The 17,740-nt window shown below is 40.7% G+C and overlaps 1 protein-coding gene across 2 annotated transcripts; it reads right to left on the bottom strand.

The window, feature by feature from the left end:
* Nucleotides 1-1,263: 1,263 nt before the first annotated feature.
* On the bottom strand, nt 1,264-17,251 carry NUP88 (nucleoporin 88). 2 transcript variants are annotated; one of them, XM_063298044.1, is made up of 17 exons: nt 16,939-17,251; nt 15,290-15,459; nt 13,991-14,116; nt 13,651-13,737; nt 13,356-13,532; nt 12,388-12,574; nt 11,280-11,430; nt 10,461-10,559; nt 8,956-9,046; nt 7,842-7,943; nt 6,287-6,445; nt 5,396-5,521; nt 4,603-4,668; nt 3,221-3,301; nt 2,204-2,330; nt 1,996-2,114; nt 1,264-1,629 (listed from the first exon to the last, which is right to left on the bottom strand). In XM_063298044.1, the coding sequence occupies exons 1-17, from the start codon at nt 17,191-17,193 to the stop codon at nt 1,566-1,568; spliced, it is 2,187 nt and encodes a 728-aa protein (XP_063154114.1). In that variant the 5' UTR covers nt 17,194-17,251; the 3' UTR covers nt 1,264-1,565. The 2 variants fall into 2 exon arrangements, with proteins under 2 accessions (XP_063154114.1, XP_063154105.1); XM_063298035.1 differs by lacking the exon at nt 16,939-17,251 and adding an exon at nt 12,698-12,766 and having other exon boundaries at nt 15,290-15,480.
* Between the last annotated feature and the right edge of the window lie 489 nt (nt 17,252-17,740).

A 17,740-nucleotide genomic window follows, 5' to 3' on the forward strand; every position in this document is an offset into this window, starting at 1 on the left:
AGCATTTTCAAAGACCCCTGCCAAATCTGGTCAACCGCATCTAAGCATTTGCATTAAATTGGCTAAAAACGATGTATTGTGATTCTGGTTAATTGGGGAGGTGATGCTACAACCTCTAAAGGAGTGAGATTAGCTGCTGCCTTGTTCTGCAATGCACATAACGAAAGAATGACACCATGAATCAGGTGCATAATTTCCTGTTTAGCACAGCAACCAAGTGCTGTTCTGTTATTCTTCCTGAAGCCTAGGAGTATTTCACAACCATTGGGGAAAGAAATGTTTAAACTACTGTGGAAGAGAATGCAGGGAGGATAGATCAGTAGTACATTTAAAATTTGTACACATAATTAAACTTCAACAAACATTGACCATGTAATACTGTAAATCCACAAGTCTACAAACCTGAGAAGAAGAATTATAAACTGCCTGTTCACAGAATTTTTAAAAAGGGAAAACTTGTTTTAATGGCAGGAAACCCTCAGTTCAAACTTGATCTAGTTACACTTGAAAGTAAACAAATTGCTTTCCTAATTAACTTTTTTTTAAAAGGGCCTTTTTAATGTAAAGCGTTAATTAATGCCATTCGTTTTCAGTCTCGAACTCTGAGCCTTAGCTACTACAAATAGGTATAATGCGGTGACCTGTACTGATTTAAAGAACAGGAGTTGTGTACAGAATGCGAGGAAAGAGCAGTAAGGCTAGGCCTGTTCTGTATACTTGCACAGACTTTTTCGTATGCAAACAAAATGTATACAAGAAGTCAAGGAATTACTGGAGGAACTTGAATAGTCTTAATATGTGCACAATAGGTTCTTCCAGCATGTCAAATGGTTTACTTTTGTGACTCCTGTGGCATTACTATACTATACAACTTCTAACAACACAGTTTGGCCAAGGATGAGGGTGGGAGATGGGTAAGTAATCTATATAGCCCCTTACTTTTTTAAACAAAAACAAAAACCTAGCCTTCAAATTCCACACACGTTTGGGATTATATTGCATTCCGGCAAAAGCCACTGGTGTCCTGTGAAACACTGGATGTAAAATTATCCTGTCTACTGAATTTTAAAAAAAATGTAACCATTTGTTAACTGTATTGGAGGTGTATCCTGCAAAAGTGTTCCAAATTAAAGAAGAAAAGTCTTGCAATTCTTTTCCTACCTTCTTTCTATTTAGGTAAGTATTAATTGTATTAATTATCTAAGAAGGGTTCAAAAGGTTTCCACGGAAGATGATCTATGTGGAAAGATTTGGTGCAGTGGCTGTATTGTTGATTTTTATTTTGACATGAGAAGTGTGTTATTACAAACATTTAAGTTGAAGTCACAAGAAGTATACAAGTTCCCATATTTTTGCCCACAAACAAACAAACAAAAGGGCAGAAGTCAGATGCCTTTAGCATCATGCCTTCTGCAGAAAGCTGCACCTTGCATTAGACTGAGAATCAGGTGCATAGTCTAGAGAGTATTTAACAATGAAGTTTTTTGTAAAAAATAGTTCAGTTTATAAATTAGGAAAAAGGCAGCTGATTATGTTTAACATTCCAAAAACTTAAGTCATGATGACTAAAAGGTTACATGATTCCTGATGTCATTTATTTGTTTCACCATCTCCTGAATGTGTTCTCCCCTGAAAGAGAAAAAAATAAGTTGCTCTCTTTATCCCAGTCTTGAGCAAAGGCAACAAGAAAAAATAGCTTGCAATTTAAATAATTAAATATGAAATATTTTGCCTAGTCCATTACCATTTGTGTATAACAGAGTCTCACAAACTGCCTTCCTGTTACTGGAAATTGAATTGGGGAGGGGGGAGCTGTCACTCCCACAGACCTGACTAGGCACACAAATATTCAGGACGTGCACAACTCTGGCCAGTACATACCACTTACATACCGCGTTAGTACAGCAGCTGCCACCAGCCCTGAAACCCAGCCAGGATGGAAGCCTGTGTACCACGCATGTGCCGTTAGCCAAATTATGCAAGCAATCAACTCACTCCTCTTTCAGAACGGCCTGGATACATTTTCTCTGATACGTGCTGAGGTTGATGCTCGGCTTCCGTGGACTACTTCCCTTCTCCATTTTTCTCTGCTGGTAATCCTTTTTCATTTTAACCTGCAGTACAGGGAAGCAACAAGGAGAAGCTCTTCAAAAACATTTTTTTGTATTTTTATTTTTCTAAACCCATTTTTGCAGCCGCTCACCTGCTTGATAGCGTTGCCTAAATGCCGCAGCTGTTCTTGTATTGTTTGTAGTTCCTTCTTCATATCCTTTTCGCTGTCAGACAGGACAGGCAGCTGTGAGTGGAAGCTCCGGAGAACTTTCTTCATCCTGTGGCCACAAAGAGAACATCAGGTTTCTACCCAGAGGCAGTGGAGATGGGGCTCTGTGGTGCGTTTTCAGACCACATAACTGAAGTACCTTCTCAGAACAGTGCTACGCTTGTGGAGTATATAACCATCCCTTTCAAATTTACTTACAGATTTTAGTCTTTTGATCTGGTGAGGTGTGACATACACTTTTGTTCAAAAGTGAATTTGTTTCAGTTGTGCCAATTAAATATTAGCAGGATTATAGGTTACTCTAGCTGCTTGATGTTTGGCAAGGAAAAAGAGGGTTATCATACTACCAAGAATAATTTTTAGAAAACTAGCAGTCCCTTTTTTCTAAAAAGCTAAACACTGCTAAAGCAATTTACACACTGAGCTAAACAATAATAGTTGATTTTGGCTTGGCTTGGCTTAGCAGAATCTGGGAAACCAATAAAGTCATCAGCTGATAATTTATTAAAGCAGCTCCAACTGCTTATCCACTTTTGGTTTGTTGGTGTGGAGCCTGCAACTGCCTTTCCACTCACTCGGCTTTCTTTTTCTGTTAACTCCAGGCTAGAAACTGGGAGACGGAGAGTTCTAGTCCTGCCTTAGGCCTGAAAGCCTGCTGGGTGACCCTGGGCCAGTCCCTCTCTCTCAGCCCAGCTCACCTCACAGGGTTGTTGTTGTGGGGAAAAGAGGAGGGAGTATTAGGTATGTTCACCGCCTTGAGTTACAGTATTTATAAAGATAATAAAGGTGGGATAAAAATATGTATTATAATTTAGAAAGGAATTCAGTTTAATGACGGGTTCTGAGCAAATCTACAGCAGTTTCTTTAGCAGGGTGTTGAAGAATTCACTTTTGTAGTTACTCCAGCCAATCATAAGACCTGTAAAAAGACACCCTCACCTGTTCACAATATCCTCTTGTTTCTCTTTGGCTTCTTCATATTTGTCAGCCAAACGCTCCGCCATCTCCCTCAAGCTTTTCCTTTATGAGAAGAGGAAATGTTATTTTCAGGAGAGCAGCCCGCATTTGTTTTGTGGCACATAAAACTGATGGAATCAATTCGTTTCTTGAGTAATTTCCTTCAGCTTCTGATAGATACGTTCGTTGCCATCAACTTCCATGATCCCTAGCAGCAGCATTTGGGGGGAAGGCAGAAGAGCACCAAGATATGGAACGTACAACTTGACTTAAACTCCACTTTGGGGCTAAACGTTGGGCCTGCTGACTAGCCAACAAATTTCTTTGTGTTGGCCAAACACAATAGCTCCACAGACTAAGCCTTGCCCTATGCCTGGAGTGAGCAGCATGTGGCTTCCTTAAATGCTGGAATTCAACTTTCTTCATGGGAATTATAATGTTTGGGGTGGGGGGAGAAATAGGTTCTCTATCCTGTGCCTTCGTTTACTGTGAAACTTAAGACGAACGCTTCCTCCCACGTACCTCAGATTCTTTGCCAGCATGGAGCAATGGTTAGAATACCACACCCAGCAGATGCATGTACATGTGAATCTTGGTTAGGTTCTTTTCTAGCTTAGCAAGTTGTGTGAACAATCTGGTTAGGGCACAGTTCAGTTTTACAAACTAAGAAAATGGTTTAATTCAGTAACCAGGTTGAGGTTCAGCAACGTGGGTCAGTAGTCGTACAAGGTACTTCCCATAATGCCTGGCCCCCCGGACTAAGATAGGTGGATTTGTCTAGTTCAGTGATACCTATTGACATGGCAGCAGCTCTCCAAAATCACACACAAATGGGCTTTTGCAACTCTATAACCCAAAACATTCTACCTACTGAATTAGCAAGTGAATCTGGAATAGTTTCTGTATGAAAATATGCTGTATCGTCGACTTTTGGCCACTTCCATGGGACAACCCAGTACTCTGAACCAGGAAACCAATACATAGTTTGTTAAGTTTTGCTGTAAAGGGTAACCATTCCATCTGGCTACAAACATGAATCAAGGCTATTCTGTCTCCTCTCCTGACATTAATTGCTTTTGGTTCTCTGTCATGTGGTGACAGCTATTCCATAGAGATATATAAACTTCTGTTGCAGCTGGTCAAGGAATTAGCATTAAGAACTCACACTGAATTTGCTTCTCCTAATGTCCAGCCCCAGTTCCTTGTCCATCATGTCATTTAGACTGTCAGCCCAAAGGTTAGGGCAAGTCATCCTACTCACATAGGAAGTCATTCTGGGATTCTTTTCGGCTAAGAAATAAAATATGCGTTTAAACCACCGATAAAAGGTGGGCCAAATGCCTCAGAAACGGGTTGGTCTTTACCTTTCTTCTCTACAGTAGCCAAGATCTTCCAGCTGTTTTTTTTTCTGTTCTCGCAGCAATTTTACTCTGAGGTAAAGAAAAGATTAAAGTGTTACATTGGAAACAATGCCTCAGTCAGTGCATGTTTTATTCCCCTCTAACCATATTGCAGAAGATAAACCCATAAGCTCTAATATTGAAGGTAGATACCTAAATCAAGCAATCAAGAAGCTACTATTAACTCTTTTATCCCAAGGACTGAAGCAGAAAAATGTAGAAAAGTATAAGCTATGGGGAAAACGAGATTTCCTTCCATTTATACAGCTCTTTAAATAAATAAATAAATGATTAGGGGGAAGCAGAAAAACAGAATAAATACTTTTCTCAGAATAACACATTATTTTTAGAGTAATGTATAGATTTCTCAGCTGCATTACACTTAGTTAAGTCAGCAGAAAACAAAGAGGAGGGCAGGCAGTAAGTAAAAGAGGAATCAAAATCCCATTTTAGAAGTAGTTTGATAACATATAAGCAGAATTGTCCATTTTTAGAAATATTGTTATACACATTTTGCAAGTCACTTAAGTCCCCTTTTCTGTACCATTTCTATTTTTACAGTGCCCTCAAAATGGAATGCATTTTCTGAAACACATTGGGCCCAAATAAAAACTTTTTAGTGGTGCATTGGATTCTTCTCTATTTTGTTTAGGGCAGCAGAACTAGTCCTTTGAAGACCTAAAATGGCTCGTTTTAGTCACTATACGAAAATTAGCAAGCCATTCAACAGGATTTAGAAACAAGGAGCTAAAGTTACCTTCGCTGGATTTCTTCTCGGGCCAGGTCCTGTTTCAGAATATATTCTTCCCGGAATACTTGTGTGGCTCTGCTTAGAAGTTGAAGGCATTCTTCTGGGGGAGGAGAAGACTCTTTATCTGCAGCCCTTTAAAAAAACACAGGCAAACTTGGGACATCCAAGCCTGGAAAAGGATGCGTTTACAGGACAAACATGTAAAGGAGATGCCTTCTTCTCTGCGACTAGAATTCAAACATGAGGATCAATTTAAACAAAATCCATTCTTATGATCAAGTACTGGGATGACCACAGGAAGAAGACATACTGTATGGTGTCACTTCTCAAAAAGTGCCTTAACTGAAGCAAGACTGGATAATTCATTTAGATTTCTAGAGCACCCCATCTAAAGTGCTCAAAGAGGGCAAACAACATTGAAATCAAGAATGAAATCAACATTTGATAAAAGTTCCCAAATCAATTCCCCCATCCCTTGGTCATCCAGAAGACACTACTTTATGAGCCTAATAATTCAGTTGGAACGAGTAGAAAGGCTTCTATATTCTGAATCTCCACCAGGCTTGCATAAAAGAAGAATAAGGGATTCTTTAGCAGAGAAGGTGCAAGAACAGCCAAGTACAGAATGAGAGACTTTCAGCCAGAAGAGAAAAGTCTGATCATGAGACCAGTGAAAAGAATGAGCTTTGGTGGCCCATCCCAAACAAGATGCGGCGCTCACGCCGGTTACAGCAATGGGAACTAACAGCCAAAACAGAGAACAAGCAATAACCCACAAGCTCTCCCAAGGCCTGGGAAGGGTCTGTCTTAGTACATGGGTGGGGAAAGGTAGCAAAGTAATAAATATATTTCCACTCTATATGAAATTAGAGTTCCACAAAGAGAAAGATTTTGTACTTCAGCAACAATGGATTTGCAGAGGTGCGACACAAGATGTTTCGGATATGCCTCTCAAAGGAGTCCTGTGATTCAGCGAGGATACGGAGAGGCGAAGTAAATGTCTGTGGATCTTCCTTGGTGCACAGAAGTGGAGGGCATGTTGGGTGGACTGCGGAACTGTCAAAACAAATGTCAGGCATCTATTAATATTAACAATTCTCTTCTGCCCTTCTTTTCAGTAAGTCCTTTGGACATTTATAACCCTACCACCAGTTGTCAAAAAATCGTGGCTTGCACTGCCATTGGCCCCTCCTATCCACAACTCTTGTGCAGAAAATTTGGGAAAGGGAGAGGCTTATTCAATTTTATATTTTGCTGCTAATACTTTTGGCAAGAACCCACTAGGGAGAGAAGGGGACAATCTTTCCCTCCTTTCTGTGAGGACAGAATAGAGAAGTCAAGGGTTTTTTTTTTCTCCTGTAGGTAAGATGCTTGCAGAAAGTATTGCAGGGCCTACAAAATTGCAATGGAAGGACAATTCACTACTGTCTCTCCTATGCAACACACACTCCATAAAAAACACACACTCCATACATTTATTTTACTTCCGGATGGGATTTTCCAGGAAACCACAGCAAGAAATTAAGCCTAGTTTTTAGGACACAAGGTTCCTTTCTATTTTACTATGAGATAGAATCAGTCTGGGAACTGGGAAAAAGACATTTCTTTTCTAGTTGTATTCTTGCAGGAAGCCCAAGAGGTGCCTCATTACTACTTTTTGAACAGACTACAAAGTTATTAAGCTGTTGGTTATAGACCATGTATTTTGCAGATCCTCACTAGCAGTAGAATACAATACTTAAACTTCATAGATAAGCTAAACAAAAGCCAAGTGTATAAAGTTTGTTGTCTCAAGAAGTACTAGAAGAATTCAAATTCAATGCAGGCTGATGCCAGCAATCACATCCTGAAGCAGTTAGCCAGACAACACAATTTCTAGCAGATATATAAGGAAAAACAGACATGCTTCCAAGACAAGGTAACAAACGTAGTACTTCAAATAAGGAAATAATCTAAAAGATACAAGCTTTTACTTTAATTTCTTTATGAACAAAAATAATGCACGTAACTGTTTGCAATTAAACTCATCCAAAATATGAATTCAGATTGAGGATGTTTACCTCCATTTATGTCCAATATTTGAATTGACAATCCAGGTCCCCAACTGGTTGTCAATCAAAATCTCAGTCTAGAGTATGCAGTTTGAGGAGGATTTGTAAATGTGAGGCAATGAGTAGGTTGATTAAACAGTTTAATATTGCATTTGAATCTGGGAGTAACCTTAGTAAGATTAGTGGAACAAGCCACTCCATAATCTAAAACAGTGTTTCTCAACTTTGGCAACGTGGACTTTAACTCCCAGAATTCCGCAGCCAGCATGGGGAAGTTACGATCATGGGGATTTATGATCTGTAACTGCGCTTGTAAACAGCAATGCTTTTCACTCATTGAAAACTTAAGGTAAAAAGATAAATGTGACTCTGGCATAGATTACAGTTAGCTTCATACTTACAGAAGAGGCCTGGTAATGCATTCATAGGTCCTGGTGATGCAAACCATTGTAGGACCCAGAATATCTGAGACAATCCAAAACCCTCTAATTGCAGCAGGTTGTCTATAGGAACAAAACATCTCTTTAAACGTTCTGGCAGTCCCAGCGGCAGAAGAACAGCTGTATTTACCACATTCAGACTAAAAAGCAGAAGTTTCTTCCTCTCTATTGAGGGGGCTATTTATCTCCAACTGGGATGGGCAGTATTACCCGGGCATTGTCTGGGTGATTACTTATGAATTCCAGGCATCTTCACAAGTCCTGGAAGTGACCTATTGCCTTCCTTTTTTCTCACACAGCCTTTCCTAGCCAAATAGTTGACTGCTGTATTTATTTATTTATTTATTTATACAGTTTATAGGCCACAAGAACTCCGGGCTGCTTACAATTAAAAGTAAAAAAAAAAAAAAATACAAAACACAAAAAAGAATCATGAAAGCCCCCAGAAACAACATATAGCCAAAAAAATCCACCCAACAGGGGCTCAACCTTTGCTCTGCCCCAGAGCCTGGGAGAATAGCCAGGTCTTTAATAACTTCCAGAACGTCATCAGGGTGGGAGCCATCGGGGATCTCCTTCCAGAGGACAGATGCAGGGACAGAGAAGGCCTGCTTCTTGGGTCCCATGAGATAACACTGCTTAGGCAATGGGAGCTGGCACACACCCATTTGGTCTGACTGTACTGGATGGGCAGAAACAACTGGAAACAGGCAGTTCCCAAAGGACCAAGCCCAATGCCATGACTATAACCCTCCACGTCCCTAATCAGCACAATCACTCTTCCTGGCTGGAAAAGATGAGAGTTACGCTCCAATATACCTGAAGAGTGTAAACCTACAACTCTACTTATTTGCAGTACATATTACCCCCGCCACAAAACAAGTGCCCCCAAACCATCCCAAACACATGTTGTATTCCCCCAGCTCCTACAAAATTATCAACAAAGTCGATATACTCTTGACTGTTTCAAGCATTACAACAGCTATCTGTAACTGTTCTTGAGCAAAAGTCTCCAAAGATTTGCTGCCCGAAGAACACTGGTTGGAGAAAAGGTGGAGGCCGCACTGGCTCCTACCTGCATGGCAGAGGCTTGGTACAAAGGATATGCTCCACGAAGCACTTCTGTTCTGCCCCGAGTTCTTGCAAACTGTCTTTGTCTTCTTCATCTGAAACAGCAAGTCCACTAATTTAAATGTGCAGTACACATTGCTCTGTAAGGCAACCATAAGAAACCCTTTTCTATAAAGGGGATGCCCATATCCCCTCGGGGTACGTTATAGCAGGCAGGATCAGACTGATAAGGGTGTAAAACAGTGTGTCACTTTTAGCCAATAACTGTTTACATTCCATTCTTTTCTGCCATCTGACAAAGGTCTGAACTGATTGATTTCAGAGAGCTTCTGAAAATAGGCCGAGAGTTGTTCATCTGTGCCACATAAGACAAAGGTTATCTTAATTCCTAGGAAAAGCTCATGATTCTACTAGCACTTCTGATTAATACACACCATGAAAACAATAATTATGTACTTGAAAACTCTAACCATCTCCCCTGTTTCTTGCAACTCATGGGCCCATTTAAAAAGAGGCAAATGCCCACTCCTGTTCTTAAAGGAATGCAAGGATGCCTCTGCACCATTTCCACAAAATTTCAGATAGTAGGAAAACACTTCTACATTAGAGATGACAGATCCAATGCAGTCCATAATCCTGGGACCTTTTTAAATTGCACAAAAAAAACAATTTAATAGGAGCAATTTCATTACACTTTTTTCATATTGTTCTTGAAAAATAATGTCCCTTATTCATTCTCACTATCCATAAGAGACAAAAATAAGGACAAGGGAACATCCTTCCCCTAAATTCACCCATTATTTTTTCTAGGCAGTAGGCTGGAACCTAAAATTAAACAAAGCGTACCTGCACCTTTAGGGATCAGAGTTATTGTTTTTTAACAGATCAGTAATAAAAAGGTTCAGTTCTCATGAAATGGCTAAAATGTGCCGTAACTGAGAGGCTGATTGTTATGCTCCCTCCTGCCTTAGGCCATTCCTCACTTTTGTATTCAGGTAAACCACAGCTTCCCTCTAAACTGGATTTGATCCACAGTTTAAAGTAAAACACTAATTCCAGTCTGCAGGATTCCGATGTCACAACAAACTGCCCAGCCTATTCATTTTATATGTTTTTAGATCACATTCCTATGTCGAAATGCAATTAAAGATAAAAAAGCAAAATAAAATGACAAGAAAACTTATAACTTAAAAGCATTCATAAATATATATGGAACATATGAAATACACATTTTAAAAGGGGGGGAACACATTTGGCACACAGCATTCTCACAGAAAGGTCTGATAAAGAATAGGATGCCATACAGACCTAGAAAAAGCAGCAGTAGTTGCTTCCCAAATATCAGGGGAAGAGCACTCCAAACAGCAGAAGCCACCAAATAAAAAGGCTACTTATGAACACATTAGTATCTTACCTTTTTAATATATATTAAACTCAGGGCAACTGCACGAACCTAAAAGTGTATTTTTAAGAAAAACATAATTACAAACCAGGAGAACTGTTACTCACCAGAACCAAGGAATTTGTGTAGTTTATTGATCCACGGGAGTCCAATACTATGTACACCAGCATCATGTGTGCAGTGGTAGCGAGAGGGACATTTGGGATCTGAAAATATAAGCAAAGTTTGTGTTAATGGATGATGCAAGACAAATTTCACACATGTGTGTGGTTAATATGAGATCAACTTGAAAAATGGAAATCTGCTAGTTTTCTTATATGAAGCAATTCCATCATCTCCCAATGTTTATTTCAGTTGCTCATGATTGTATAGTAAAACTAACTCGAAAAATAAGGCTTCACAGAAACAACTTTGCGTTAACCGTAACTAACAAAATGATACAATCAGAACAGAAAACAGTTTGAGTCTCTGATTATTTGGAGTTTCTGCTCAAAGCATAAAGCTTGTATCTACCTGATGATTTGCATCGTATCTTTACATACTGAATTTATTTCAGTGACTCGTAGTGCAATGCTGTGCATGTCTACTCAAAAGTTCTACTGTGTTCAACTGAGCCTACTTTAAGTGGTACAGGAATGCCATTTCAAGGTCACATTTGCAACTCTCCTTCCATTTTATCCTTTCAATAGTTCTATAAAGTAGAGTAGGCTGAAAGACGGTGGGCGATCCACAGTCACCCAGTCAACATTAGGATTAACCAGGGGTTCCAACTTCTGTGCTCCAGGTGCAATGCTAAAGCTTTCCATATGTATATTTTAAAAAGTATTATAGTATTTTGTTATATGCCCTAAAAGGCAGATTATCAGTTATTAAATGGACAAAGTGAAAGAGAGCAAAACAAAAGTAAGAGAAGTAAGTGTTCTTACCTCTGTGCAACTTAATTGGGCAGGAGAAATCTGACTCCACAGGTTCTTCCCCTTCTCTGGAGGCCAGTCTCAGGGCAAGCTCCAGTTCGACACACTCAAACACATAGAGTGATGGAATGAGGTCCGTTCTGGAATCCCAAGACTTCACAGACTGCAGGGAACAAGGCAATGGTTCTATTACCATTTTTCAACTTGTGATCCCTTGAGACACATTGGGTTAAATTCACCTAGAAGCGTTATTCCATGGAGGTGGAGTGGAAGTGCATGGAATGACACTCAGTCTAACTTCAATCAGTAACTGATCAGTTTAAATGTCTGGCAATGGCATATTCATCCTTTTCCAGCAGCCTATTGCATGGTGAGGGTGAAACAGATTTCTCCAGGAGAGATCACATGTTTTGAAATGTTTGTTGTTTTTGAAGACAACTCTGAACAGCAATGTAATTGTAACGTAAACACCAGAGCTGTCAGAGGCTGCTTCTCAGCTTCCCAATCTTCTGGGCGATATCCCCAGAGGGGGCAGACCCAAAGATTTTAGCATATTCTTTAAACTTGGGGTGAATAGATCAAGGAAGAAGATGACAGAAAGAAGATTCCCAGGGCAAATTATTCCACTGCCTCTCTGAAAGACACCCATATATCTGTTTGGGGTCAAAATTATGAAACTGAAAATCATCCATTTTATTACTGAATTGCAGCAGTACAAACTTAAAGGGCTAGGGAGCAACATGCAATCTATGGGTTACTCACCACTGCTATAAGGTTATACTGTAGCACTGTACTGTTTATTATACCTCAGATTAGTATGCAAGATCACTATAAGAAATCTGGAAATACACATTTCTTGTGCAATCAGACACCTAAAAGTATACTTCGATGTTTAAAGAGATTTTATACTCAGGCCATTTCACCCTAGACTGTTTCTAGAAAAAGGCTATTTTTCAGGATCTCAGGCATAGATCGGCTCTATCAATTACAATTTGATCCTTTCATCTGGAAGATGTTAGAGCTTCCTGCACGCAGAACTTTTTGTTTTACTGTTGAACTAAAGACCCCTCCCACGTATCAAGAACTTTTCTCAAAAGTGCAAACAGTAACAGTAACATACCATCTGTTCATCATCTTCTTCTCCCTCTAGTACCACACAATGATAAAGCATTCCTGATTCGGTAGCGATCACTAGGATGTTAGGAATACACGGAACACAGAGAACTGCACAAGCATCGTAGCCATAATTGTCTTCAGCTGCAGGATACATTGGCAACGGGCCCAGCAGCTTGCCAAGGTTACTGGTGCTAGGATAAGAATCATTTCGAAATGAGTGGGATGCTGTTTAAGAACAGTGTTAACTTTCATCATCACGGCCCTGCCAAATAAACCAGACTAACTGCTCGAAACAAGGAAGTTGTTTATCTTACTTGTTACCGTTTGCTGCAAAAATTGAGCTACCAGGAGCTAAGAAAGTTCCATGGCCTGGCATATTTATCCTAATTAACAAAAAAATCTTGTATTTTGTAAAAATCTAATGTAATGACACCCCTGGAAGCGATCACTTGAACCACACTTCAGAGAAGTGACTTAGTTCTAAGCACTGCTAGAGGCAGATTGGAGAATATTTAGATATTCTGCCTTCTTAAAAGAAACAAATGTAATCAACTGTTATGCCAGAAACCACAGACATCCGTTCTTTCTAGGTGTCCTAGTATTGGTCCTTTATTCATAACCATGAAATGTCCTTCATGTATTTGCCTTGCACTGGATGCAAAGGCTTCGTTTGATCATTCTTGACTCTCCATCAGTTTCACTGCAGTGTCCCAAATCCTAGCATAATGGGAGAATATTTGGATAGCTAATGTAAAATCCTGCCAGCATCAGATAACTCAAAACTTACTGAGGCACAGTACTAATGGCAGAATATAAAGCCTGTTATTTAGAAACAGTTGATTTCCATTCAGCCTTTTAAAACAATGTTATTTTTCAGTCAGTGCCATTATAACCTCCTGCTATTTGTACATTTGCTCAAGTACTCTCTCGCGCAAAATGCCACTAGGCAAACTATCTCACTGAGGTCTTTACCTGTGCAGGAGACTAATGTAGATCAGAAAAGTCTCTCCATTTTCATACAGGATATACAGAGGATAGGCCAGCACTTCCCCTTTCTCTCTCTGTCCAGTTATGTTCTTAGGAACTGCTGCTAGAGGTCCAAAGTCAAAGGCCACTGCAGTCTCTCCTATCAATGCTGTATACGTTCTCCTGAAGCAGAAAAGGCAGGCAGAGACTTCAGTATGCAGTGACTCTAACCACTGGTACAGTTTCCAGACAAACAAACAATAGCTGAGCGTGCCTGGAGAGAAGGAAGATTCAATCTTACCCTTTATTAAGTCTCAATGTTTCCTCATCAGCATCTGAAAGAGTTATCACTTTCACAGGTGTCTGAGGTGAACTCAAACTATAAATCCTATTAAACAAAGGAAGGTTTTTTTAAAAAATCAAAAAAAAATCCCACCTGATTATTTCTACAGACTGAATATCTGTAAGCATACATTTCAATAATTTTCTGTATTACTTGTTTGGATTTTTTTTTTTTTTTGCAGCAGCAGCATCCATACACAGCAGGGATGGCCTTATTAAAATCCGACTTCAAGAAAAGTTATTTTTTTTTGTATTCTAACTCTGTTAAATACAATCCATTCATATCAGGAAAAAGTTACCTTATTGTGTTGTCAGATGTTAATAGCACAATGTGGGGTTCCAGAGTCTCACTGGGGTACCAAGCAGCATATTTCAATGTCAGAGATGTTGAACTGGTGAAGAATCTTTCAGCAATAGGTATAGTGCTGGAAAACAGGTTTCCAAAAGCAAATATGCTGCATTTCAGCAACAAAAAGATCTACCATTCATCCATCTGTTGCAATGCTTTAACCAGCAGCTTATATGCTTACAGTCATGTCTACATCTATGCTATGAAAAGGTTCATCCACTGATTTCTGCAGACCAGCCTGCTGTCAGAGGCACGGAACTTGGATGGCCTGATAGTTTCCTAACTGGCTTTGCAGTTAACCCCTTATTAAAAAATCCTCCCCCCACCTCAATCTTTTGCTCCCTCTTAAGTCCCAAACTGCTTCCCAGAACATCTTCATGAGACCAGTTTTCTTCAAATCTTTCTACACACTTAATTTTTCACTGAAATCTTTAGCACCCACCTCCATACTTCAAGTATGTATAACTGAAATGATGAAACATTTCCAAAGCAAAGCTGCCTGTGATGATCCAGACAAAGCAAGGCAAACGTAGCACAAATAAGATGTACTGCTCCAGGGCCTGAAATATCCAGAGCTGGACTTTAAGTCAAGTCTAACAACAGTTATCCTCACTACTACCGTGCCGTCACCTGTTTGAAGTACTGTAGTTTGAAAGATTGCTTTTCATAATGAAATCCAGCAATGTCCACAAGGGGAGTCAAAACAGGCAAGATGGCAGTGGCCACAACACAATCCAAGCCCTGTCCCTTTATGTATGTGTTTGACGTTGGAAGGGGCATGGATTACACTGCTGCATGTCCAGTCTTGTCAGTTTGATCCCCACCCTGGGGATGCTATTGATGGAACCTGCATAAGGTTTGTTGTTTATTCGTTTAGTCGCTTCCGACTCTTCGTGACCTCATGGACCAGCCCACGCCAGAGCTTCCTGTCAGTCGTCAACACCCCCAGCTCCCCCAGGGACGAGTCTGTCACCTCTAGAATAGCATCCATCCACCTTGCCCTTGGTCGGCCCCTCTTCCTTTCGCCCTCCACTCTCCCTAGCATCAGCATCTTCTCCAGGGTGTCCTGTCTTCTCAAGGGTCCTTTTAAATATTGCACATGAGAACATCAGCAAACAAACTGCTTTCCAGTAGCACCACTACATAATCAAAATTCTCTTGACACACCCAATATGAAATGAGAAAAATGATAAAGCAACCTTAGCTAGTTCTAAAGCTGATAATCAAGATGAATGGAAATTCTACATACCTACAATTAATGGTAGATTTTCCACCTTCAAATTCAGAATTCTTTCCCCAACGTTTAGGTAATTCCAACACCATTAATCCTTTCGTTCCTATTAGAGCCACATGCTGTTGCATAGGACTCAGTGCTGTTTGATACACTTCAAAAAAGGGTGAATTTATGCAGAGAAGAATCTGAAAACCAAAATAGATTTGATTAGAGACATTTCATACCCTTAGCATACGGGCTGATACACTATGCTAAGCCTTGGTTTGCTTAACCCTGACTTGAATAAACTTAAATTGGGTATGTTTTCACAACATGCAAAGCCGTGAACCACAATCTACAAACCATAATGGCTGTGTTCACACAAAGGGCAGCACATACAGCTTTTCAGTCATAGTATTACTAGTAACTGCCAGTGTTTAAGGATCAATCTGCAACTAGATTTACAACTACAACAGATGACTGAGAAATTGGCAACAACAGGCACTCTTCCACCTGAAGCAGCCGTATGAAAAATATAGCCTTTTGACACTATGGAAAGCAATTTCTGGTTCAAAAGACCAGTCTGTCAATGAAGTTATACTGCCTCTATTTATGTACCTCTTTGGGTGCCCTGCTTAGAAAAAACTAAATTGCATTTCTTCTGCCTTGCCAACTTATGTGAAACGAGAGCAGGAAAAGAGTGAGAGGAAAAAAACTCACAGAAATTGCAAGACTCTTTGGAGACTATGCTGCTTCACACTACAGGCAAGACCAAGCATTCACATGACCAAATGTTTTTCCACGTGTCTTCAACCAACCTACCTACCAGATTACCAATATTTATACTTCTTTCCATCTCATTTAGGAGTCATCCCATAACAAGATTCAAGGGAAGGGCAATTACTGGAAAAAATCCAGGTCAGAATTTGCATTACGAGAATAGGCATCAAAATAAGTCATATTAATTAAAAGCTAAAAATGAATGAAAAAGTTAACTGCAAAATTACATTAAGTAGTATAATTTAAGGGCTCTGTGATAGTAACATTAACTTGGTCTGGTGCCGAACAGGAACTCAAAAACAGTTGCAGTCTTGCTTTCTCCTACAGATGCCACTTGTATTTCTACACAATCACTTTTTTCACCAAACACCCTTATTTTTCCATGGAAAACTAGGCTCTTCTGACTCAATCCAGTTTCTGGATCCACACACACCGAACAATGACCAAAACACATAGTGCAACCCCCTAGGACAAAAATGTGGTTGCCTAGGCATATGGCTCTATGCGTGATGCAAACACAGCCTAACGGAGCGAGGGACGAGGGTGCTCCTTCCACACATGTGATGCCTAAAGTTTACAGCCAGGTTCGTTCCTAGGCAAGGACTATGAATGGGCCCCACAAGCAAAAAGCTGGCATTTTAGCAAGGTGAAGCTGGAACTCTTCTTGATCTGCTGCTCTAAATATGCAGATTTTTTTCTTTTCTTTTAAAACAGAGGAGCAAGTAACATTTGCAGATGGAAATGAAACTGGAACAATCCTTCCGAGAACGGGCTTGCTCAAGAGAAACCGAGCCCAAGGCTTTCTCTTCAGCATGCAATTATTACGATCATCATCATCATCATCAGGCTCCGCGACCTGGCCTTCCCACTAAGAACCAGGAGGACCCGCCCAAGAAACGCCCCACCTGGTACGGGCCCAGGCTGTCGGGGTCGTCGCCAAGGTGCCTCAGGCTGAGGACGCAAAAGGCGGCGCGTTCCCGGTCCCACAGGAAGAGCTCCCCGCCGATGCCAAACATCAGGTCCCGCGGAAGGGCTGGCCTGGCTTGCTCTGTCTCCGGCCCGGCTGCAGCGGCCTCCTCTCTCAGGCGACACAGCACGGCATGGTGAGGCAGCTCGGCCCACCAGTGCTCTCCCAAACCCGGCGACACAGCTACCGCCATCGTTGCTTCAGCGAGGCGAGTCGAACGCGGCTCGCTTAATAGCCGGCTAAACTGATCTGGCCTGGCCGCCTCAGAGCGCAGAACTACAACTCCCAGCGTGCATTTCGGCGGCGACCTAGAGTAGTCAAAGTTAGAGTCAAAGTTGCTTGGCGGATTTTAACTCTTCTCCCCGACCTCGGGGTATAAATGAGAAATCCAAGAGTTTGCATAGGTTGTGGAAGCTTTTCCTCTCTCCATCCCTCCAAACGGGAAATGTATCATTAAGAGATAAATTTAAGGGGCTGGCTGGAAAGCAGGAGACTGAATTCTAGGCCTCCCCTAGGCATGAAAGCTGCTGGGTGACTTCGAGCCTGTCGCTCCCTCACAGGGTTGTGGACAAAATAGGAAGAAGGAGTATTAGATATATTCGCCGCCTTGAGTTGACCAAAATATATAAAAGGTAGGATAAAAATCTATATAATAATAATAATGTGTCCTCAGTCTTTTGATATCTGAGCCATCTCTGTTTGCGGGCCATCCCTTTCCCAACTCAGAAGACTCTAGATGT

The sequence above is a fragment of the Candoia aspera genome, chromosome 1 (assembly GCF_035149785.1).
Source record: "Candoia aspera isolate rCanAsp1 chromosome 1, rCanAsp1.hap2, whole genome shotgun sequence".
Lineage (NCBI taxonomy): Eukaryota > Metazoa > Chordata > Lepidosauria > Squamata > Boidae > Candoia > Candoia aspera.